Source organism: Aspergillus undulatus (assembly GCF_047715775.1).
Source record: "Aspergillus undulatus strain CBS 261.88 unplaced genomic scaffold BDV17scaffold_86, whole genome shotgun sequence".
Lineage (NCBI taxonomy): Eukaryota > Fungi > Ascomycota > Eurotiomycetes > Eurotiales > Aspergillaceae > Aspergillus > Aspergillus undulatus.
Genome location: NW_027396690.1, coordinates 1 through 23,386, shown reverse-complemented (window position 1 = coordinate 23,386; position 23,386 = coordinate 1). Strand labels below are relative to the sequence as shown.

The 23,386-nt window shown below is 52.6% G+C and overlaps 7 protein-coding genes across 7 annotated transcripts; 3 read left to right on the top strand and 4 right to left on the bottom strand.

The window, feature by feature from the left end:
- Positions 1-112: 112 nt before the first annotated feature.
- On the bottom strand, positions 113-3,386 carry BDV17DRAFT_276589 (putative GTPase activating protein (Evi5)). The gene is made up of 3 exons (XM_073759354.1): positions 2,716-3,386; positions 1,697-2,667; positions 113-1,649 (listed from the first exon to the last, which is right to left on the bottom strand). The coding sequence occupies exons 1-3, from the start codon at positions 3,064-3,066 to the stop codon at positions 317-319; spliced, it is 2,655 nt and encodes an 884-aa protein (XP_073610415.1). The 5' UTR covers positions 3,067-3,386; the 3' UTR covers positions 113-316.
- Positions 3,387-4,743: 1,357 nt separating this feature from the next.
- Positions 4,744-10,364, top strand: BDV17DRAFT_234692 (DNA topoisomerase 2). The gene is made up of 4 exons (XM_073755848.1): positions 4,744-5,037; positions 5,101-5,409; positions 5,466-8,438; positions 8,494-10,364. Exons 1-4 carry the CDS (start codon positions 4,963-4,965, stop codon positions 10,276-10,278), a joined length of 5,142 nt encoding a protein of 1,713 aa, XP_073610414.1. The 5' UTR covers positions 4,744-4,962; the 3' UTR covers positions 10,279-10,364.
- Positions 10,365-11,196: 832 nt separating this feature from the next.
- BDV17DRAFT_296208 (putative APSES transcription factor Xbp1) lies at positions 11,197-13,423 on the bottom strand (the record flags this gene model as incomplete). The annotated part of the gene is made up of 4 exons (XM_073763240.1): positions 11,197-12,830; positions 12,905-12,989; positions 13,046-13,161; positions 13,213-13,423. 4 exons carry the CDS (start codon positions 13,421-13,423, stop codon positions 11,197-11,199), a joined length of 2,046 nt encoding a protein of 681 aa, XP_073610413.1.
- A 1,837-nt stretch (positions 13,424-15,260) lies between these two features.
- BDV17DRAFT_276579 (uncharacterized protein) lies at positions 15,261-15,963 on the bottom strand. Its single transcript, XM_073759353.1, has one exon. It carries the CDS (start codon positions 15,763-15,765, stop codon positions 15,493-15,495), a length of 273 nt encoding a protein of 90 aa, XP_073610412.1. The 5' UTR covers positions 15,766-15,963; the 3' UTR covers positions 15,261-15,492.
- Positions 15,964-17,023: 1,060 nt separating this feature from the next.
- BDV17DRAFT_234581 (uncharacterized protein) lies at positions 17,024-19,084 on the bottom strand. The gene is made up of 7 exons (XM_073755847.1): positions 18,446-19,084; positions 18,281-18,304; positions 18,111-18,227; positions 18,028-18,059; positions 17,851-17,968; positions 17,604-17,800; positions 17,024-17,546 (listed from the first exon to the last, which is right to left on the bottom strand). The coding sequence occupies exons 1-7, from the start codon at positions 18,483-18,485 to the stop codon at positions 17,070-17,072; spliced, it is 1,005 nt and encodes a 334-aa protein (XP_073610411.1). The 5' UTR covers positions 18,486-19,084; the 3' UTR covers positions 17,024-17,069.
- Positions 19,085-19,656: 572 nt separating this feature from the next.
- BDV17DRAFT_276570 (uncharacterized protein) lies at positions 19,657-21,576 on the top strand. Its single transcript, XM_073759352.1, has 5 exons — positions 19,657-19,772; positions 19,820-20,309; positions 20,376-20,605; positions 20,658-20,935; positions 20,992-21,576. The coding sequence occupies exons 2-5, from the start codon at positions 20,240-20,242 to the stop codon at positions 21,302-21,304; spliced, it is 891 nt and encodes a 296-aa protein (XP_073610410.1). The 5' UTR covers positions 19,657-19,772; positions 19,820-20,239; the 3' UTR covers positions 21,305-21,576.
- A 50-nt stretch (positions 21,577-21,626) lies between these two features.
- Positions 21,627-23,374, top strand: BDV17DRAFT_276566 (uncharacterized protein). The gene is made up of 2 exons (XM_073759351.1): positions 21,627-22,428; positions 22,487-23,374. The coding sequence occupies exons 1-2, from the start codon at positions 22,250-22,252 to the stop codon at positions 22,629-22,631; spliced, it is 324 nt and encodes a 107-aa protein (XP_073610409.1). The 5' UTR covers positions 21,627-22,249; the 3' UTR covers positions 22,632-23,374.
- Positions 23,375-23,386: the final 12 nt, after the last annotated feature.

Below are 23,386 nucleotides of genomic sequence, written 5' to 3'. Positions count from 1 at the left end.
TGCCTCGGCTCACTCACATGATCTCATACTGTTTATTGTACGGTTATGCGGGGAAATGGACTAGAACTAGACTATTTCTATTCAAGATAGGTTGATTTCGATGTTGCAATGGAGCATGTGTCTGTACTTATTGAGAGGAAGGCTTCAATGTTGCAAGTACTGATACTGCTGTTTCTGCTTGGAACCTGGTTGTTCGTGTCTATTGAGACAATGACTTGTATGTAGATGACTTGTATGTAGCTCTATATGTACAATGGATCAAACCGAACCAAATCATATGTGAATCATGTCCAAGATCTATAGTCAAACAACAGAACTACCTCCCCCACCCACTAAAGAACCCACCCGACGACGTCGTCGCCGCCGGAGGCTCGGTGGGCGTCTTCGCAACGGCCGGAAGAGTTCCCCCAAGCAAGGAATTCCGATTCTCAGTCGTCGAAGTCCGCGCAAGGCCCATTTTCGCTGACCCGCCAACCATCTTCCTTAACGAGTCCAGCTTCGCCTTGACTTCTTCGAGCTCCTGTTTAGCTACAGCTTCTGCGGTCTTCGCATTCACCAGCTCGAGGAGCAGCGCTTCTTCACCGGGTGGTCGGTTGTTCTCTGTTGCCAGGACAGACTGCAAACCTAGACTGCTGGAGCGCTTGTTGAATGTTGTCGTTGGGGCATTGCTCTTTGTAGATGCTGACCGACCGAGTTTGAGCTCGCGGAGGCCGCCAGTGGCGCTTTCGTTGTCGCTTGTCGGTGAGCCGTAGCAATCCGGTGTTGTGATGGGGCTGGGAGTTTTTACGGAGGGTGTCTTGATAGCGCGGAGATCGCGGACTGTGCGTTCGAGGCGCTGACGATCGCGGTACCCGTCTTGGATGCGGCCTCGTGCTTCGCGGAGCTGTTCGCGTAGCGAGGCGGATTCCTGTTCGTGTTCGTCAATGCGGCGGGTGAGGTCGAGACAGCGGCTGGACTCGACGGAGTACATGTTCTTCCAGCGGTCCAGGTCTTCGCGGAGTTGGTGTTTCGTTTGTTCGATGGATGTGCGCTCACAAGAGTCGGTGTCTGAGGTTGCGAATTTTTCTTCTGCTTTGGTGATGAGGTCGGCGGGTGCGTCGGGGTTGTTTTCTTTGATATATTCCAGCATTGAGCGGGCGAGGGTTTGATCTTCCTCGCGCTCTTCGCGCTCTTGTTGCAGTTCGCGTGAGAGGTCGGCTTGTTGGCGTTGGAGGTCGCTGAGGGCCATGAGGAGGTCTTCGATCTGGCTGTGCAGGTCGCGGTCCTTGTTCTGTGACGCGGCGGACTTCCGTGCCTTTTGTGCTTCGACTGATAGTTCGGTTGGAGCGGTGCTGGCGTCGGATGAGGACTCGACCGAGTTCAGGGTTGACGCCATGCTCTGCTTGGAGGTTGACCGGCGGAGGTTGTTCGGGGTGCTCGCGTCTTTGGGGTTGAGGTTGATGGATTTGACGGATGAGTGGGGGCCTGAGCCTGCCCAGAATCGGCCAAGGAACCGCGAAGCCGCAGCCTGCATAGAAGGGAAGGAAATACCCGCTGGGACTCCTTGTGACTGGTTGTAGCTGGCCTCCAGCGCTTGAAGGCTTTCTTTCGTGACAAGGGTGGTTAGTGAGACGAAATCGTTGACAAAGTCGTCGGCGTCGAAAGCGTAACTGCGCCAGTTAGTATCCATAAATGTCGCTGTTCGAGAATAACTTACGTATCCCAGAGACTTCTGGACAGGAGCATCTGCATAACGTCCTCGAACTCCGAACAGCTCAGAATCTTCTTCTCATTGCGCTGCATCAGCGACAGTGCAACACGCATCAACGTTTCGCAAGCGCCTTCCAGGAAAATGACATCGTAGATTCGGAGGAGCATCGGTAAAGGACACGAAGCGGCGAAGAACGACAAGAACCATTGCGAGACGTATACCGGCTCGACGCCAAGTGTTTCTAGGTGCTCGAAAAGCGCAGGCCGGAGGCGAGAGAGGAGGTTCTGAAATTGATAAACGCGGAGGTGCAAGCCGGACAGATCAGGGAGATAGCAGGTTCGAAGACCATAGTGGTCCATAAGCCTCACGAGCACACAGAAAGCTTCTGCGTCCGACATGTGCATCAGCAATGGACCAACGACGAAGCCCAATCCTTGGCAGTAGCCAATCTTCGTGTCATAGAGACTGAAGCACTTTAGAACACGGGCAAGCATCTGCTGTCCTTCGCCATTTGGATCGCGAAACATTTCAACGTTGGGAAAGCTGCGGCCAATGTCCTTTCCGATCAATCCCTCGTACGGGCTGGTCTCGCCGCAAAGTTTCTGGTACTCGGTCAATAGCGACGGGTCCCTTGCTCCCGACAGGCTCGGCCAGACAACGCCACGCAAAGGGGGAGGAACCCCGCCTCGGATCTTATTCGACGTCAAAGTCGGCAGCCGCTGTACGGTTTGTGGGTAATCTGCGACAAGAGCCGCCCAGAATTCGAGCTCGGTCATGGGCGGAGGTGGGCCCAGTTGTGAGTAGCGGAGAGAGGATCGGGGATCTTCATCGATCAATCGCTTAATGTGATGTAGGGATTGTGATCGAGATGGACGCTGTTGTGTGTTCTGAGAAGCTACCCTGGAGAGGCCAGACTTTGGGTTGGTAGCCAGGGCGTTGTTCTCTTGCTCGAGGCGGGCCAACAGAAGGGCGGTGGTCTAGAAATGTCAATTCCATTCCTTCATCCCTGACATTTTCAAGCATACCTCATCAGATCCCTCCATGCGAGGCTCCTGCTCCTCCGTCTTCTCCAGTTCTTCCCAGTCCACCGCATCGCCTCCCATCATGTCCGTGCAGTCTTCCTCCACGCTAATTCGAGCTCGAGAGAGTTCTGAACCGAGGTCTGGCTTCGCGGAGGTGGGAGTGACGGGCTCGGTCTCGTCGGTATTCGATTTCGAGTCCACGGGGGTTTGAGGAATATCGAGAGTGCGCCAGTCGGGTTGTGTGTCTTCCGAGTTCGACGATAGAGGCACGGTCACCATAGAGTCGGCATGGCTCGTAGGACGTACGACCGTCTCGGAGCTGGGACGGGAAGCGGTTTCTGTAGAGTTCTCCATTGTAGCTTAAATTCGCCTGGGAATTGTTTTCGAATGGATGACCAAGGGTACAATTCCCAAGCGAGCTTCGAGAAGATTTCGTATGAGCTTCGGATCGAGTTGAACGGTGAAACGCGGTCGAGGGGCTAGAACTGCGAGACGCGATAAGAGAGCGGGAGAACTGCCGGGTGGAAGGATGGCGGCAGACAGCGGCATTGCTCGACTACGCGAGGATGAGTCGAAGTGTCGAAGAAGGCGAAGGGATAGGGAGAAATCAGCGAGAGGAGTGAAATGCGGTGATGGAGATGGTGGTGGTGTTAGTGCTCCGCTCTTGGTTCAGGGGCCCTCTCTCTCGGCCTTCTCCTGATCAGAGGCTCCACCACCAAGGCCTCTAGGTCTCGGCCTCGCCCTGTCGATCTCTCACTATCACCTTTAAATCAAGCATTACAAGGCTAGCGCGTGATAACTGTGTTAATCTTGTTTTCAGGGCTCCTTTCCATCAATGTCATCAGAGAATAGCCATAAGAGCAGATGCATGAGAGCACCTGGGCAAGATCTCCGCCGAACCATGGATTCTGAAACTTGGAACGGGAGACGCCCGAGGCCCTCAGGAACCTCAGAGTCGGACTCAGGAACCGGTCCAGATCCCAGTGCGGATGCACAACAAAATCAGGGTCACAGAATAATGAGATGCCCATCTGACCAGGGGTCAATTATTGCATCTTATTCGCCGAACTGCATTCCATGCGTCTTCCAGTCCCGCCTGCGATGTCATCCGTAATCTAAACGTCGCGAGACCGTTCGGTTTAGCCTTAATGGAGAGTGAACAAGCGCGGGGTTTGATTGGACTCGCAATTCTCCGTCCCGGCATGATTGGATCAGTTCAGATGTGGGTTTAAATACAATACCGGCGATACGCCGTCATACAACAGAGCTGAAACAACAAAAATGCCCCTGCGTTCATCTAGTTCTCGGTCCTGTCGAAGGTCGAAGGCAACGCGATGAGCGTCAAGGCTGCATTCACGGCACTTGTCAACTTAGTAGGAGGAATTGAGTGCTGCATGTTGGAATACTTAGATAGGATGAGCATGGACAGATAGCTTCATTGCATTCCTACGTGAGAATGCACGTCAAGGTCGATACTCATAAAGGGCCGAGATGTATATTTTAGACATGGACTGAGAGACCAGAGAAGGCGCGTTTTGCGTGTGTTCTATACACAGAGCATCAGACGTCCACTCTTGCATCCTATTAGTATTAAATAGCGAGACTCAGCTGACCCAAATACTGAGCAGATTACAGAGACTGAACAAAGACTGAGAGCCAGCCGCTGGTGTTGTACAGTTGTATCTATTCCAAGCAACGCTTTGTTGAGGTTCTTTGTTGCCCCGCGAGATACTCATGGTTCTCGAGCCCGATCCAACTAGCCGCCATACCCCCTCCACGTCTCTTTCTGGGAGGGGAAACAGAGATCTCTGCTTCAGTTACACCTCACTTCTAGTCACAATCAACAAGCGAAGTATACCATTGCTAAGAATAGAGCACGACGAAGGAGCCCCGCCCTCTGTTTTGATCGACCTTTCCCGTTTGGGATGGCGTGTTGTGAGTTTTCCTGATACGGCGTCGGAACGGCGCAACTGATGATCCGGACAGGCGATTGATTAGCAGAGAGGCTGCCGGGCGCCAAGTTTCAACCCAGCGGCGCGTCGACAACAAAGCATCAACGCAACAATCTCAGAGGTGTTTGTGGAGGAGGCGCTGTTCTTTCGCTCTTTATCCTTCTTCTCGCCTCGTGTGGGAGGCGACCTCTTTGTCTTCATCCTCCGTCGCTTCCTCTTTTCTTGTCACTCGTTGCCCCCGATTTCGACTTTGCCCCCAATTTGACCATCTAAACCATTTTGCATCCAAGCCGCCACCATGAGTGACGACTCTATGGCGGAGTCTGTCTTCGGGGACGATGGTAGCTCCGACTTCGTCCCCGACGAAGCTCCCGTATGCTCTCATCCTTCGCAACCCCCCGAAAAGCCGTGCTAATTGCAATTTTACTCTGCGCAGAAGCCCAAGGCCAAAGCCCCTGCGAAGAAGGCTGCGCCAAAGAAACAAACACAAACAAAGCTGACGGCGAAACCAGCGGCCAAGGGGAAGAAGAAGGCCAAGGCAGATAGCGAAGATGAAATGACCGATCACGGTGACCCTTTTGACGACGACTCTCTGCTCTCGCAAACGCCCCCAAAGAAGACCCAGACGGTAGCCGCTACCAAGAAGGGCGGCTCAAAACCACTCGCCAATGTCGAAAATGACTCGATCTCAATCGATGGCGGTGATTCATCCAAGGAAGTAAAAGCGTCGGACAAGTACAAAATGGTAAGCCGGTCGAACTCGTTGAATGGGGGCATGTACTGACGTCTCTGTGTGTTTAGCTTTCCCACCTCGAGCACATTGTCAAACGCCCAGACACATATATCGGGTCGGTCGAGCGCACCTCGCAAGAAATGTGGGTGTATAACTCGGAGATGGAGGGCATGGAGTTTCGTGAAGTCTCCTACGTTCCTGGTCTTTACAAGATCTTCGACGAAATTGTCGTGAACGCGGCCGATAACAAGCAGAACGACAAGAATATGGACGAGATTCGGGTGACCTACAGCAGAGAGACCGGTGTAATTAGTGTCTGGAACAATGGTAAAGGTATCCCTGTGGAAATCCACGACGAGAAGGGCATCTATATTCCTGAGATGATCTTTGGTAACCTCTTGACATCCTCCAACTACGATGATGACAAGGCGAAAATCACTGGTGGTCGTAACGGTTTCGGTGCCAAGCTTTGCAACGTCTTTTCCACCGAATTCACAGTCGAAACCCAGGATTCAAAACAGATGAAACGTTATCGACAAACATGGACAAACAACATGCAGACCCTGGGCAAGCCAAAGATTACCACTGCAAAGGGCTCCGACTACACCCAAGTCACCTTCAAGGCCGACTTCGAAAAGTTCGGTATGGAGGGGATTGATGACGATTTCGAGGCTCTTCTCAAGCGACGTGTCTATGATTTGGCGGGTACCACGGGAGTGACCGTCAAGCTGAACGGCACCCGGGTGCCGATTCGGAACTTCAAGAAGTACATGGAGATGTACACAAAGGCCATTCGCAGAGACCGCGGGGATGACGACTCTAAGAGCGATCCCATCATTACCTGCGTTCCTCACCCCTACTGGGAAATTGGTTTCGCTGTGTCAGATGGCTCGTTCAAACAAGTCTCGTTCGTCAACTCCATTGCCACGACTTCGGGAGGTACCCACGTCAACTTTATCGCCGACCAGATCGCCGGCAAACTGGCAGAGTCGCTCAAGAAAAACAAGAAGGGAACCGGCTCAATTCTGAAGACAGCGCAGATCCGTAACTACTGTTTCCTCTTTGTCAACTCCAAGATCGTCAACCCAGCGTTCAACTCTCAAACAAAGGAGCAATTGACAACCAAGTCCACCCAGTTCGGAAGCAAGCCAACGCTTGATGATGCGTTCCTCAAGAAAGTGGCCAACTCGGGTGTTCTTGACTCCCTCAAGAAGTTCGCTGATCACAAGGCCGACTTGATGTTGAAGAAATCTGATGGTGGTCGCCGATCCCGCATGAACAACCCGAAATTGACAGATGCGAACAAGGCAGGCACCAAAGACGGCTACCGCTGCACTTTGATCTTGACAGAGGGAGAGTCTGCTAAGGGTCTTGCTATGGCTGGTCGTGGTGTGGTCGGTGCCGATCTTTTCGGTGTATACCCCTTGCGCGGTAAGATGCTTAACGTTCGCGATGCCTCATTTGATCAAATCTCGAAAAACGAGGAAATTCAAAGTATCAAAAACTTCATGGGATTGCAGCACAAGAAGGAATACTCCGATACTCGTGGTCTCCGCTACGGTCATTTGATGATCATGACTGATCAGGATCATGATGGCAGTCACATCAAGGGATTGATCATCAACTTCCTCCAAGCTCAGTTCCCCAGTTTGCTCAAGATCCCCGAGTTTTTGATTGAGTTCATCACACCAATTGTGAAGGTCTGGAAGGGTGACATCAAGAACCCGACGAAATCAGTCTCCTTCTTCACGTTGCAGGAGTACGAGGCGTGGAGAGAGAAGCACGGCCATGAGCGCGGATGGGAACACAAGTACTACAAGGGTTTGGGTACCAGCAGTACCGAGGAGGCTATGGACTACTTCCGTGACCTGGATCGCCACCTCAAGGAGTTCCACACCTTGCAAGATGAAGAGGTTCAGTTGATCGAACTTGCGTTCTCTAAGAAGAAGATTGAGGAACGTAAAGAATGGTTGCGACAATTCAAGCCGGGGACGTTCATGGATCACTCCGTGGACAAGATCTCGTACACTGACTTTATCAACAAAGAGCTTATTCAATTCAGTATGGCCGATAATATCAGATCAATCCCGTCGGTCGTTGATGGAATGAAGCCTGGTCAACGAAAGGTCATGTACACAGTACTGAAGCGAAACATCAAGAAGGATACGAAGGTGCTTGATCTCACTGGTCAGGTCCTCAGTATTGCTGCGTACCACCACGGTGATGCGTCCATGCATCAGACGATCATCGGCCTGGCGCAAGACTTCGTCGGATCCAACAACATCAACACTCTTGAGCCCAGTGGTAACTTTGGTAGTCGTTTGAAGGGAGGTTCGGATGCCTCGAGTGCACGTTATATTCACACTCGTCTTTCTCCCTTCGCGCGACGGGTGTATCACCCCCACGATGACCCAATCCTCACGCATTGTTTTGACGACGGCCAGGTCGTTGAACCGGAAACGTACATCCCTGTTGTCCCGATGGTTCTCATCAACGGCGCCGACGGTATCGGTACCGGTTGGAGTTCCACAATTCCAAACTACAACCCCGAAGACATCGTGGATAACTTGAAGCGGATGATGAACGGGGAAGAACCCAAGCCCATGCAGCCTTGGTTCAAGGGATTCAAGGGCGAGGTCACTCAACTGGGGCCTGACAGATTCAAGTTCAGTGGAATCATTAAGCAGATCTCCGAAAAGGAGGTGGAAGTCACGGAGCTTCCCGTCCGGACTTGGACCCAGGATTTCATCAACAAACTGGAGGAAATGATCAAAGCCGACAAGACGCCCTCGTTGATCAAGGACTACAGGGACTACAACACCAATTCTGACGTTAACATGGTGCTGCAGTTGGACGAGAAGAATATCAAGGCCCCTCTGACCCAGGAGTTCTTGGAAGAGAAGTTCAAGCTCAGCAAGACTGTTGCGACGTCGAACTTGGTTGCCTTTGATCCTGAGGGTCGAATCACAAAATACAACAGCGTCGAGGACATTCTCAAAGAGTTCTTTGCTCTCCGACTCAAGACCTATGAGCGTCGTAAAGTGAGTTAACCTTCCCGGAATTCTGGCGTATGAGATCAATGCTAACATATTCCAGCAATACCAACTTGGTCAACTGCAAACCGAATTGGAGAAATTGACCAACCAAGCGAGATTCGTCCAAATGATCATCGACGGAGAACTTATCGTTTCCAAGAAGAAGAAGACCGCTCTCGTTGCGGAATTGAAGGACAAAGGCTTCAAGGCATTTCCCAAGGTGTCAGATGCGGCCAAGGCAGGTGAAACCGAGAAGGTCGTTGAAGCCTCCGAAGACGAAGATGAAGACGATGATACGCAGAACCTTGCTCACGCCTACGACTACCTTTTGGGAATGGCAATTTGGTCTCTGACCCAGGAGCGAGTTGAGCGGCTGCGTCGCCAAATCGGGGACAAGGAAGTTGAGATCGACGAACTGATCAAACTGTCCAAGGAAGATATTTGGAACCGCGATCTTGACGATTTCATCAACGAGTGGCGCTATCAGCTTCAAGAGACTGACCGACGCCGCCGTGGTCTTGCGAGCAAGGGCCGCCGGACCTCTTCGAAACTTGCCACAGGCGGTGGTCGGGCTGCTGCTGCCACGAAGAAGCGCAAGGCTGCCGGCGACGACTCAGATGATGACTTCGTCGTCTCCAAATCCAAGAAGAAGACAGCAGCGAAAAAGGAGCCAGCGGGTGGAATCATGAGTTTCCTCAACAAGGCGCCAAAGAAACCTTCACCTGCGGCCGCTGACTCTGACAGCGACTCGGACTTTGACTTCGGCGATGAAGAAGTCATGCCAAAGAAGAGCAGAGGCGCTAAAAAGCCTTCGCCGAAGCCTAAGGACGAGGACGGGGATATCGATATGGATGCTTCCGACGAGGAAATCATTCCCACGAAGAGCCGTGCCACTAAGGCTGCCCCCAAGGCTGCATCGAAGCCAAAGGATGAAGATGAAGATGAAGATATCAAGCCAAAACCGGCAAATAAGAGAGGGCGACCTGCTGCCTCAGCCAAGCCAAAGCCTAAAGACGACGATAGTGAGGCGCTCGACGACGATGATTTCATGGAAATCACCAAGACTGAAGCCGCCAAGACAGCTCCTGCTAGTCGGGGTGGTCGCAGCAAGCCCGCTCCCAAGTACACACTAGATGACTCCGACAGTGACAACGGCGATGACTTGCTTGGTGACGTGGGCAAAATGGTCAAGGGTATCGGAGGTGCGACCGGCAGGTCTGCATCGGATTCCCGACAACTTTTCTCGGAAACGTCACGACCTGGCAGCAGCACCGGCCTGACCACAAGCGCAAAAGCCTCCAAGTTTTCCAATGACTTCGATCCTGATGAGACTGATTACAGTAAGCTCATCCCTCAAAACTCCCCCCGCCGCTCTCTCCAGGTTAAGCCCAAGGAGAAGACTTCGGATAGCGTCGATTTGGAGGACGATGAGGAGCCCGTGAAACCCGCGAAGGGCAAGGCAGCATCGACCAAGGCCAAGGCCGCCCCAGCGCCCAAGTCAACCACAGGTAAAGGCCGTGGTCGTCCGAAGAAGGACGCCGCTGCTACCACCAGTGCTGCCCCCAAGCAGACAACGCTCTCGCCAGCCGCCAAGGCATACGCTTCCAAGCAAGCAAAGGCGGCTCCCAAGAAGAAGTCGATCATGGATGACTCCGAGGATGACATCGACGCCATGGCCAACGACATTCTCGATTCCCCCGCCGGTGTAAGGGACGAGGCTCCCGCCCGCAGCACAGCGTCCCGCCCGTCAAGGCGCACAACCACCAAGAAGAGTTACGTGATTGAGGACGACGACAGCGATGACAGCGGTGATGGCCAAGATGACTCCTTTGATTTGTCTGATTAGGCGCGGTTCAGTCTCAGTCTTACTTAGTCTTAGTCTCAGCTATTTTCTTCTGACGTTGATCGTCTCAGTTGATTGTTTCTGATTTTCTCATTCTGCGGTTCGATTTACGTTAGGTTTTAGGGGTTATTCAATTTATGCTTTTATCTTGACTTCATTTTCATCCTGCTCTCATTATGCTTCCACGTTCTTTTCGCGAAGTAGCTTATGTAGATTGAGCGCCCTGCCTAATGGGAGGTAACACAACCACGACCTTATCTCGCTCTCTACGTACTGCCGACTGCCTGTCGCCCCAAGAGAACCGCAGCGCAGATTTACACAGGTCCGTTGAGCAACATGTGTGTGCACCTCTAAAGTACCATTCACAATTACGGGTATTTCTGACTACCTCTAAAAGAGGACGATAATAGCCATAAGAACAATGCGCACAATGCAGTTTCAAGTTCTCCATATAGAGTGAGATTCCTAATCTAAGCAAGTAGGTAACCAAAACAAGCAGGCAGACAAACAACCGCCGCCGCCGTCAGTGCCGCCACGAAAATAGACAAACGGACAGCGCGACACAGCAACCCAGACGCAATGTAGAACTAGGTAGCTAGCTGGCCTCAGAAGCGATAAAGAAATCCAAATTCAGAATAAACATAAACTCCGCCGCCGGTCTATCAATCATATCCTCCGTCCGGTTCCTATCCCAATCATTCCCTCGTGAGGTTGTAATGTAAAAGAGAAATGGACACATCACATGTACAACACGAATGTGAATTCAAAGAATACAGTACGTAACAGAAAAGCAAATGCAATGAAATACAAAACTTTGGTGAGCCGCATCGACAAGGTCGTTCGTTCCCTTCACGTAAAGATGACACGACACGGGATGAAGATGAATGAGATGGATGGCTGATATAAAAAGAAGCATAACCATCAAGCGGACGCGCGCCGTGTCCTTGTCTCACCCGATGAGGCGAATGGTTTGGAGGTGGGGAGGAGATGGTTTTGAAACTGAATCTGAGCCTGAGCCTGGGTCTGAGCCTGGGCCTGAGTATGGCTGCCGGCGAGAACAGGACGATATCCCTTGGAACTGGACCTGGCCTCGTTCTTTAGCGCCGAATGATTACCACGCCCATACCCATGCTGGGTACCGGCAACGCCAACCTCGGCAACAAGCATATCATGGCCATAGACACGACCATAACCAGGACCATGACAGGCACGATCACGACCGCCATCGACATCGCTAGAGCTCCGCAGTCTACCCTCTGCCGGCTGATTCCGCATACCAACTAGAGTCTCTGCGGCCGCCAGTCGAGCCTCCTGTGAATCAAAGGGGCCCTGTACGTAGGCCCCGAGAGGACCAGGTTCGCTGTTCCCATTTCCTATGCGGAGTGTATGATCACGATCAAGTCCGCGCTCATGATCACGCCCGTGGTCGGCCAGGCGGTATGGGTATGGATAAGGGTATGCCCTCCGATCGCGTTTCCGAGACGCACTCGCGCCGAAGGCAGTGATGCGCTTTGATGCGCTGTCGCGGTCGCGGAAGTGAAGCATCTCTGCGTCGCCATCTGTATCGCGAGACGACGAGTCGTCATCGGCCGAAGCGGAGGCGGAATCCCGTGGGCAGAGGGAGGAGAGGCGGGCAAGACTCGCGCTTATGCCTATCTTCATGCCCATGCCCATCTCACTGCTACTTCCCGAGCCAGAGGAGGCAGTAGAGGAGGTAGACGATTCATCGGACGAGTTCTGCTCGAGTTCATAGTCCGCGTGGACATCGAAGAAGTCAACGTCTGTTTCTGCCTCGGCGTCGATGTCGCTACCCTCTGTGGCTGGGGTTGTGGGTCTGGCTGTCGACGGGTAGCTGGTTATTCTTATGGTGGTGGGTGAGGAGGTGTATTCAGGCGGGACGGAGCTGGGGATAGCGCGCCCTCTTGGTCTTGCTAGGGCTCGTGCCTTCGCTCTTTCTCCCGCTCGCGCTCTGACACCTGTGTATGCGAACGCGAGGACGTCACGCGCAGGCGGGAACTGGTCTGCAGATGATGAAGAGGGGCGAGAAGGAGAGTAAACATCCGTACTGCGGGGCGTATTCACGGGTGTGAAGTCCCTTCGGACGGGACTGACGGGCGAGACGTAGTAAGGTTCTATCCCACTGCTGAAGTAATCCATCTCGGGAGAGGAACCATACCCCGCCAGCGATGTGCCTGTGGATGTAGAGGCGTTGCTGCGATCATGGTGATGGTGTTTGGGAAGGATGTGTCGACCAAGCCTGTCCATATCCCTCTCTCTGTCCATGCCAGGTGCGGAGCTAGGGCGGTTGAGCTGTTCTGCTCGAAGAGAATTGGTTGCCGAGTTCTGGGGCTCAAGGGAACGGTAGAGGTTTGTTTTATGGGTTGCCGTTCGGACGACGGAGGGGTCGATGATCATGCGGCCGAACCGAGTGCGGTCGCTCGGCGGTATGCAGGTGCTGGGGAAATCAATGCCGAAGATGGGGGTGAGTGCGAAGCGGATCTTCCAGCAGAATGTTGAGGCAACGGCTTTGGCGGCTTCGTAGGGCATCCAGTAGCCTGGGTATGTTAGGGCAGATAGTTCGATGGTGAGGGCTAGGGTAGGGTAAACGGGCTGGGCGCGGAAATCTCACCTTGGGCTGCGAGGGCACCGCCCGTGATGCTGTGACAAATGTCGCGGAGGCCGGGGTTCTGATTTAGCATTTTTGCTGGAGTCGTCTGGCCAAGATTAGGTTTGATCTTGTCTTATCTCGAAAGCGAAGGTCGGGTCTCACCTTGGAGTAGTCGTTGCATTTGAACAAGTGTGTCGTTCGGACGAGCCCAATGTTATAATCCCACATCACTGTCCACTTCCTGTCTTCTCCAGGGAGCTGAAAGGTATATTGAAAGACTGCAATCATGTTAGCATTTAACCGCGATGCGAACGCTGCTCGCTGCTCACCTTCAAAGCTCTCCCGCCCGGTCCGTTCCTGGAAGCTTTTCTTGTCGCTATTATACGGGATATGCCGTGGATAGTCTGCGATGTCCCCAAATGGATGGATGCAAAAGTCACGATGCAGAGAGGCAAGTTCTTCATCTCGTTCTTCGCAGGGAGGGTAACGGACTTCCCCTCTCGGCTTACCGCGCTGGAAGACCGGGGCGTCCTTGGCCATTTTGGGTTTCTTTTGACGAGGCGAGCGCAACATGACAGAGGCACTTGTGGAAATCGTGGGAGAGGGAGTGGGAAGGGGATAAGAATCCGACCTGGGTAGAGTGGGAAGAGGATTGAGGAGAGACTCTATGGACGCCATCTTATCTTATAAGGGAGTTAGACTGGCTCCGCGGTCTCAGATGAATGGATGAAAGCGTTCAGATGGCTAAGAGGTGTCGGTGAGGTCAGATCGCCTGCCTGCCTGGCTGCAAAAATGATAGACCACTAGAATGGCGGCAATGATTGGGAATCAGAGACAGGAGCAGACTGATTTATCTGCCTTGCGGATCCAGAACTCTGTTCGGTTTGACCGCCCTGTCTGATTCTAAGACAGAGGGAATAAAGGATTTTAGAAGGTAAGATGAGTCTGGTGAGGTCTCAAAGAAAGTGGATTACAGAGAGGACGACAAGAAAGGCTGTTGAGGAGTGGTAGCAATGCGCGGGTGTGTTTGATGCCGACGGGTAGGCGACCATGGAACCGGCACTGGTGAGGGACGGTGATGGATTGAGGGGGGGAAGGAGAGAGACATCAAATGCCAGAAGCAACCTCCCTTATGTCGACAGGTTGGCAGTGCAAGGCTGCCCACGATTGGGCAAGTGACGGTATCTGATCAAGGCTCAGTCCAGAATACGCATAGTTCCCCCTCCTGTGTCTGGCCGATTTGGGCAGTGCGCGTGGATTTCTTCTCTTCGAGGTTTGAGGGAAAAGAGCAGCGGTGAACCAAGTTGTGAATCAAATTCCTGTTCAAAACATCCAGATTTGGCGAATGCCTTGGGTGAAGAAGGGCGTCTGGTTCGCCCGGCATGAGAATAACTTCACCGGTTCCAAACCCCAGGGAGGCGAAGCATCACGAGGCACACGTCAAGAAGGGACCAAAATGGTACTGGCGAGTCGCGGATCTGCCATACTTCAACCCCAGTTTGAGTATAGTAGGTACTTCCCAAGGGGGTACGGTACTCTCATTTTGCAACGTTCCCCATTAAGGCCTCGTTCGGCCGGCAGTATGAGACGAACCTATCCTTCAAGGTTACCAGGCCTTTCCCACTAGCTTGGGAACCAAAAATACCGCTCATGGCATGCAACTAGTCGAGGCTTCAGTTGTTTCATTCCCCATCTGCAGCTACCCAAGCCTAGGCTGACGCAGATGCAGGCTGAGAAGACATGGTAGATCACGTTTCAGGGACTCCTGCGACCATGTGGAGGTCCTACAGAGCTGACCGTAAATTGAAACCAGGCTTACGGCCTTCTGAACCAGATTCTCATTTCCCTGCAAACAGATAGGAGACGGCGGTCTGGAGACCGTGAGCTGTCTGGCAGAGATTAGGTGAAAACCTAATAATAGAATCGAATGGAGTGTATCGCAGCATATCACCCGCCATCTGCCATGGAAATTTATGGTTCATTCCGTTCCCGAGTCATGGAATACAGAGAATGCTTGTGAACGGGAGCAGCATCGATGGTCCTGTGCTGTTAACGAACTCGACAATCAGCTGGGAGGAGCCGCTGAAGCAACCGGAAGATTCAACTCTCACAGACTAACGGCCAATGGACAAACGGGCCTTCATGGCGTTGGTGAGCGAGAGAGGCATGGCAGAGGCCTGAGGTGCGGAGAGCTGCATGACGCCTTTCCTCTTGTATGACGGGAAGTTGCGGTTGCTACCAACCAACGGGCCCACCTCGGTCAGCTTTGGCACCAGGAAAATGCCAGGAGGACTGTGTCAGACAGGCCCCGGTGTCGATCTGGCTAGCAAATACCAAAACTCAATCTGAAAGGGAAAAGTTGCGCAGACAACGCCATGTTTCTAGCAGGGTTTCAGGCACTACCAGACCGGTCGACGGCTTTCTGCCCCCTGGATGAACGTTGAGAGACAAGCTGAGGGCTCGCGCGTTCTGTCACCTGTTGACAGTTCGTTACATCGACGACACCCCAAGTTAGGTGCAGAATATCATGAGCTTCCCTTCTATCGTCAGGCGACATGAGGGTATGAAGGGAGGGGCCAAGCCTCGCTCGCTTCAGCGTCACACCCGCCTTAGCCATGTTGCGCAGAACCGATGGACCGTTGAATGGACTGAGCCAGACCAATTATGGCACAAATGGTGGTGTAGACATAGTGGAGCCCAAAGGACGACCCAAGTGGTGGGCGTGTCAAAGGGAACCTTCCACGCAGGCTTCTTTGCAGTCTTTCCAACATGACGTGGAGCTTGGGATACAGTTGTAGTTCACTACCATAGGTTGATGCACACCAGCTTTGTATCTTCTCCAGAGTGCTGGCGTTCTTAGTGGCGCTCCAACGGTTGGCCATGCGGCTTGCCTGAGCTTTCACAATGGCTTGCAGAATTAGCTGAAGGCTTTGTGCAGGGATGACGCCTGGTCCCTCCCAGAGTCAAACCAGATACGGAAGCGTGCCTGAAAGAGAGAGGCCATTAAAGGGGTGATGAGACAATGGCCTGCCACAAAACAAGTGACAAATCAGTTTAGGCATGGTAGAAAGTCTAGACAAGCTCATCACGTTGGTGGCTGGACGGCCTTCGTGTGAGCGAGACATCAAGGCATGGTAGGTGGCCCGATGGGGCATTTAGTTTCCCAAAACGTCCGTGGCAACAGGGAGTAGGGCGCGAGGCTGATCAGTATGGGGTGCAGCAATGGGATACAACTCCACCAGAAGGAGATGACGTCTCCTGCGTTCGTCCTGCAGGACAGTGCTTGCCTGAAACTGCACTGAATGACGGTGAGAGATAGGTAAAGATGCAAACAAGACAAACTCTCCATGCAGCTTGCAGTTTAGGAAGGCAGTCCTTAATTTGATGCAGGAGCGTTGGGGCTTCCAGGCTCCCCGGTCACTTCCCTCCGGGAGCCCCCTGTTTCCAACGGCATCATAAAACATCCCGGGAACACCTGTCCGACAATGCTCGATCTGGGGTAAGCAGAATCGGCCGGTGATCTAGCGCTTGGGTCCTGTGCTCGATCATTCGCTTTTCTTGTTGCTAGAGCCCAGTGGCATCGCACAAGATAGATGTGGGTCATCGCCGACGGCTGTGTAAGGAAGCAGTGAAACAGCAGTTATGTACTCGTAGTAAGGAAACGGCCTCTACGTTGGACAGGGCGGTCCTCGAGACCTTGATCAGGGATCAGGGACTTTTGTCAGCCGTTTACCATCCATGTCCTGCTACAATTTGGAAGCCTTGCGCACACTAGCTTGTTTAACAGCTGGAAGGAACCATATCAAATGGATCGAATTCTAGAGTAGAAAAGGAAATGACAAAAAGTAATGAGTAACAAAGTGCAAGGAAGAAGAGAAGATGCGAAAGAGGCAAAAAAGGCAAGAAAATAGAAGACAAAAGAAAAACGCACACAAACAAAATGGGTTCGAAGAAAGAACCGAAGAAACTAGAAGACTGAGAATTTCGTACCGTCTCATCATCGTACAAGCCAAGTCATCTGAGGTACTTTCACCTCGTGGAAGCAGGTTTATCAGTGCTTCCTCGGTGCACAAGACTAGGTCTCGAGTTTCGTAGAGTAACGCCGAGAGTCCATGCGGTTCTTAATAACAGCGGTCTGATCGTCGACCTGGGCCAAATCCAGGACCGTGGAAGAGTATGGACTCGTTTAAATGGCGAGAAGAGGCTCCTGCTCGGGCTTGGTTGTGGCGGGCTGGGTCTCAATAGATTGCACCACCGGCTCATCCTTCGGGGCCTCGGGGAAATCAGAGGTCTTGACAACGGCCTCGGGCTCGGGCTCTCGCTTGATAACTGCAGCCTGGGCGGGGGGTGGGGAAACCTTGGCGACCTCGGGGGAAGGGGAGCGTCGGTTGCCAATGTATTCCTGGGCCTTGTTGCTGTAGTCTCCGACGTACTGCTTCACAACACCAGTAGCATGGTACGTGCGTTCTTCAGCCAGGTCCTTCAGCTGGAGAGCCTGGGAGTTGACGAGTTGCTGAGCATGTTCAATCTGCGCGTCGATAAATTCGCGGTTGTTGATGTAGACGAGAGGTCCCATGTAGGCGATGGTAACGGCCAGAAGAGACAATCCCCAGAAGGGAAGAATCTTGATTAACCAGTAGGCGGAAAATGCGGCGGAGAAACCCTATACACCAAATTAGTCCCTCCTTCCGCGTGAAGCTGGCGAACGCAACTAGCTTACAGCGATGGTGTGAATGATATTCTCGGCAAAGAGGATACGCTGGAACTCGATGAGGACAAAGTCGACGAGCTGTTCAAAGTCCTCCACCACAGCCTCGATGGTCTCCTTGGGAAGGGTGTAGTATTTGCGGGGGCGGAACGAGGTGGTGACGCCCTGGGACAGGAGAAGTCTGCCGCCAATTTCGGCTACGCCGGTAACTGATTTCCCGTCAACAGTGTTTCATGGTCATTCCAAGACCCGATCTTACAGAAGAGAACGACGTAGAGGAACTTGAAGAACCAGCGAAGAAGAGGAAGGTAACGAGCGGCGAAAATGAAAGCGACAACGCTGGCGTAGGAAGCGGCGGTGGCACGAGGTTGTTCCCACTAAGATCAAAACTCAGTCAGTAATTTGTCGTACGTAGCAACTGAATTCGATTACTCACGCTGAGAAGGCTGTAGAGCAGGGAGTGGTAGTCTGATTGCAATTAGCGGAGCTGCCCGGTCGGCATCCCATATCATCACGCACAAGTCAAGGGCTGGCCGGTGGCCGTAATGGTGGATGGCACCACTTTAGCGCTCTTCAAGTCGCGAAATTCTTGTCTGGTGTTGGAAGCCTCGTATTTGATGCTGTCAGCGATCGGGCCTGGAGCAGATCAGTATCGCAGCGAGACTTAGAGCGATCAATTATTCGCGCACCGTTTGTAATGGGATCCCGGATGTCTACAAGCACGAAAACCGTCAGTTTGTGTCACTTTCGCGAGAGCGTTCGGAATGGGGGCGGATCATAGTATTCCTGGCAGAAAATCGAACATCAGCTTCAATTCGATCGCATTAACGGACAGACGATATTACTCACCTTACCGGTCCGAGTGTCGGGGTACCTGATTTCACCGTCGGCCATGTTGTTGTCTGTGCGGAAGCTCCCAAACAAAGCTTTTCAGGCTGATCAGGGTCAAGAACGGACAGGAGACGGGGTTCAGGGATTAGTTCGAAGATAGCGGTCGGAGAGGAGGTGGAAGCGATAGGATTGCAAGGAGTCAGACGGAAGGGGTGAGGGGGAAGAGGGCGAGACAGGGAAGAAGAAGAAAAGATAGGGAAAGGAGGAGCCGGAGGTGATGCAATTGACAAGCGAGTGAAGGTCGTGTGCTGTGCTCCCGCTTGGGCTCCGAGTCCTGCTGGGAGGTTCCACCACCAGCAATGAGAACTGCTCTTCCAAATAAGCACTCCCACTACTTGTTAGACGGGCGGAGTATGTTGTCCTGATCGCCTGTCCCAGATCTTCAACCTGTGGACAATGATGATGTCTTTTCCCCTTCTCGTGGGAGCAGTGACCGGAATCCACGTCAACGGGCCAGACCATCGGCATGTGATAGCACACTGACCTCATCCCACAGCCCATGACAAAAAGAGCTCAGAACGTGGCTGGATTGCTAATTATTCTACTCATGATAATTGTAGTAATTTACATCAACCCATTATCAACCGAGAGGGCATTACTGGTCGTGACTCGACTGACTCCAAATAGCAATAATAATGTGTCTGTCTGCGTACTTTTTTTTTAACTCATAGTAAAGCTCGTCTGCGGACCCGCAGTTAGATGTCGCTGCTTTAAGCCTTCCCGTCACCTTGTCTCGTGTATTACATGGTCAGGTGATAATTTGCATGTTTGCGTCTTCAACAGAGGCAACTCCTGTAACTCTCTCTCTAAAGTCTCAGAAACGGTGTCACTCCCAGCTGCTCTTCGGCGATTCATCAACAGTATTGATCTTCCGGCGCAAGCCTTTCGAAGCCCGGAGATTGACCGGTCATTGCTCCAAGAATCAATTCGACTTGAATCACCGACATACGCGAATGCGAAACGGAGTATGAGAACCAAATTTTGACGCTGGGCGACCTTTCCTATCGCCTCGAATGCAGTAAACCATACTCATATATCCTTACTCTAACTCGACTTCGGTATCATCATCATCACCGTCATTGCTTGGTAGTGCAGGTGTTTTATGCACTTTCTAGCATCCGACACCTCCGAATCAGTCGTGCACATGCATTGCGCCCACTAAGCTCTGTGTCGTACGTAGATGGGCGTCTAGACGATTTCTCGAGTTCTCGGTACAAATCAGCACAACCGGTCGTGCTCGTTATCGTATGATTGCAGCAAGGCCGCTTCCAAACCATGGGCTTTCCGCGAACCTCCCCTTGGGTCAGACGCCTGGCAGACCTCCGCTTGATACCCATACCTAGCAATAACGGCCGAGAGTGGCAGGCATGTCCAGCAAAGATCTTGGCATTATTCTGGCCGATGTAGCGCCCTGCAACTGCCTGGCCGTCGCCCGATGCAACGCGTTCTCTTCAAGGACCGAACCGCCTTCATCAGCTCATTCAATCGAGAAAAACCGATACTCCAAACTTCATATATAACTTCATACCTGGTCAAGAAGCGGTAGTTTGATGGTTCCCCGAACTCGACTGGCTCTGGTTATCCAGGTACCTGGAGGCTAAAGCAAGGTTGGCCGGACGTTGGAATGCCGAGGTCCACGCTGCTCCACTTGATGGCCTTGCGGGGTTCCTACCCGGATCCAACGGCGCCCCTTAATACCACCACCAAAGTGTACTCGACAACTTAATCTATACCTCACCTTGTTATCCAATATCACCATGGCTCCAGGTCCAGTCGGCGACTTTGACGTGAGCGGGAAGATTGTCGCCATCACTGGCGGAGCTTCTGGTAGGATCCTTCAATCGAACCTCGGGTAGCAGGCCGCGCCGGCAGCCGCTAACAACCTACAACCAGGAATCGGTCTCGAGCTCGCCAAACTGGTCCTCGCGAAAGGCGCCAAAGTCCTCATTGCCGACTTGCGGCTCACTGCGGAAGCCGAGTCCCTCGTCAATGGAAAGACTGTGATCTACGTCAAGACGGATGTCGCCAAGTGGCCGGAGCTACAAAATATCGTCACCGTCTCCAAAGATGTATTCGGCGACGTTCCGGACGTCTATGTCGCCGGTGCTGCGGTGTTTGAGCCGGTATACCTTCCCAGCTTACTATGCCCTCTACGGCAAAATTGACGTCGCATAGACATGGTCGAACTTCTGGGATGATACAGAGACCGAGTCATACGGCTCTGTCCAGATCAACGTTAACCACCCACTGAAACTCACGCGAATCGCATTACGGGCTCTACTTTCGCGAAACAAAAAGGGAGTCGTTCTAATCGTCGCCTCGATGGCAGGATACCAGGGGAACTTTGGAGCGACGATGTACTGCACAACTAAGCACGCCTTGGTCGGATTCACGCGATCGGTCGGCCAACTGGACAGTCACGAGGGCGTCAAAGTGGTGACTATCTGCCCAGGGTATGGCCATTGACTACTTTCTATGCTATCCCGCTCTTACTAAACTATCTGATTAGAATCGTGGACACTCCATTATGGGAAACCAAGCCCACCCTCAGAAAACAATTTGGATACCACCCCAAACTTGCGATCTCAGCGCGGGCAGTTGCAGACGCAGAGCTGGAGTTGATCGAGAGCGGGAAGTACAAGGGCGGAACGGTCTACGAGGTCTCGACGCTTGGGGGGCGGAAGATTCCAACTTACTTTATTACTCCCCCAGGGTATGACCCCAAGAACCCGAAGCAGGGGTATATGCCGAAAAGGGATGATCAGGGAGCGAACGACCCGATCTGGAATGTTTTGGCGGCGGAGAGGAACTCGAAGTTGTAGTTTCTTTCATTCTGCTCGTTGCAAAGTGTTCCCCCGTTAATGGTAGCAAGATATGAGCGAATCGAGCATTGTTTCTCTTTCTGGTTGTCTGCAGTTTCGGCCTTCGTGGGAGACTCGCGTCTGTCGGCCTCCGGACACAGCTGGACTGTATAATATTGGGATCGCCTTGTAGACTATATATCTACCTTCATAGATCTGACATAAACAGGGAATATTGTCTACGCCATCGTTGCCTGTTTTTCACCCCCTCCCACCATCAGGATGCCTCCAGCAATCGGCTTCAACGCCCCCTCGCCAAAACCCCCCCTCTCACCAACAAACCTATCGCTCTTCGTCCTCCGAATCTCCTTGGTTCAAATAGTGCACCTTCAATTCAATGATATCACATTTCTGGTCATGCGCTTTGGGATAGTGCGTGGAAAATATATAATGTTCAGACATGAGAAATTTTAAGGCATCCCTGAGCGATACATATATGTGGTGGGTAATGAGACATTTGCCGGTTGAACTGACCTTTTATCGATTCACTACAGTAGAGCACAGAGGGCGAGCAAAGCCAGTTCGCCTCTGCAGCAATTTGAAGTGCCACCTGCTGCTACCAGAACCCTAGATAACTCGGAGACAGACTTGAAGTGTAAGAGGGAGGTGACGTCGATGGCCTGGGCTTAGAGTGTTGCCTGAGAATTTGGGCAGTAAACAGGCACGTGCACTGGCGAGGAGACGCGTTGGGATGTTTTGACTGTTTTGATGCTCGTCACCCGCAGCACCGACAACCTCAAGCTCCGAGTCAATCAACTCACCCCAACAACCCCCGTCACCGAGCTTCCATGATTTATAATTGATTATAGCTCTATTCAATGGGTCTCTATACATTGAACTGATTAATTTCCGAATTCTTTCTCATTCCGACCCTCTACCGTCCCGACTGCCTTTGTTTACATCGCCATGGGCGCGGCCGGCGCGAGGGCGCAGAAGCCGGTCGGCTCTGCAGCATGGATATCCACCGAAAAGGAAAATATCACGCAGCTGGTGGATCAAGAGATGGAAGAAATCGAGTTTCCTGTGCAGTTTGAGATGGAATGGTTGAACGAACATATGGCGGAGGTTCTTTCAAACAACCAATTGTGCGTTGTTCGACGGTCGGCAATTCAGCTTGCCAGCACCAAGCTAACAAACCCACAGTAACTTCACAGATGTCTTCAAAACACCAGGCAAACTACGAGGAAAGACTCCGAGGACTTTGCGGAAGCGTGATGCGACTGAGAACCGTGTGGTTTGTTATCCCTCCCTTTGCTTGGTGGCTTCTGTTGACTGGCGTAGCCGTTGAGTGAGATCTTCTCCTCGGTTAAGAAGAATCCAGCAGAGAACAGATTTTCGCCCAGCCCTGTCGTTCAGCGCTCGCCTACGAAAGCCCTAACTGCGCCGTCCGCCTCTTTTCCTTCGTCTCAAGCGAAGGGCAAAGCGACGAAACCTGCTCAGCCTGACTACCGGGACCTTACGCAAAACCTTAATTCTTTCTCACAGTACAACACAGACTCTGGGTACCATGGAATGGAAGATGATGTCGATGACGATGAGTTGGTCCTCACCCAAGTGGCGCCCGACTCCCAGTTATCCACCCAACCGATCGATCTTGAGCCCGTCGCAACCAATACAGGAGCGCGCCGCTCGTCTGTTGACCGCCGTACGACAAACGCCTCATTCCACTCCGCCCGTGAGGAGCGCGAGCGCGGCGAGACCGTTGAGCCGATGAATATCGACTCTCCGAAGCCAACTCGCAAAGAACCGACTCCAAATGCGGAACCACCGAAAGAAGCCAAGCCAGTAGAAGATGCGATTATGGAAGATAAGCTTGCCGACGACCAAGAGCCTGCAACCGCGCCAGAAGAGGAGATCCCCGATGCGCCTGGTAAAGATGGTGAGTCACCGGTTAAAGCCAGTGCTCAGCCTTGGTCACCCCGAGAACACAACGAGCCCCCGAAAGAAAAGCCCCAGACCGAAGAGCCCCAGACCGAAGAGCCCCAGACCGAAGAGCCCCAGACCGAAGAGCCCCAGACCGAAGAGCCCCAGACCGAAGAGCCC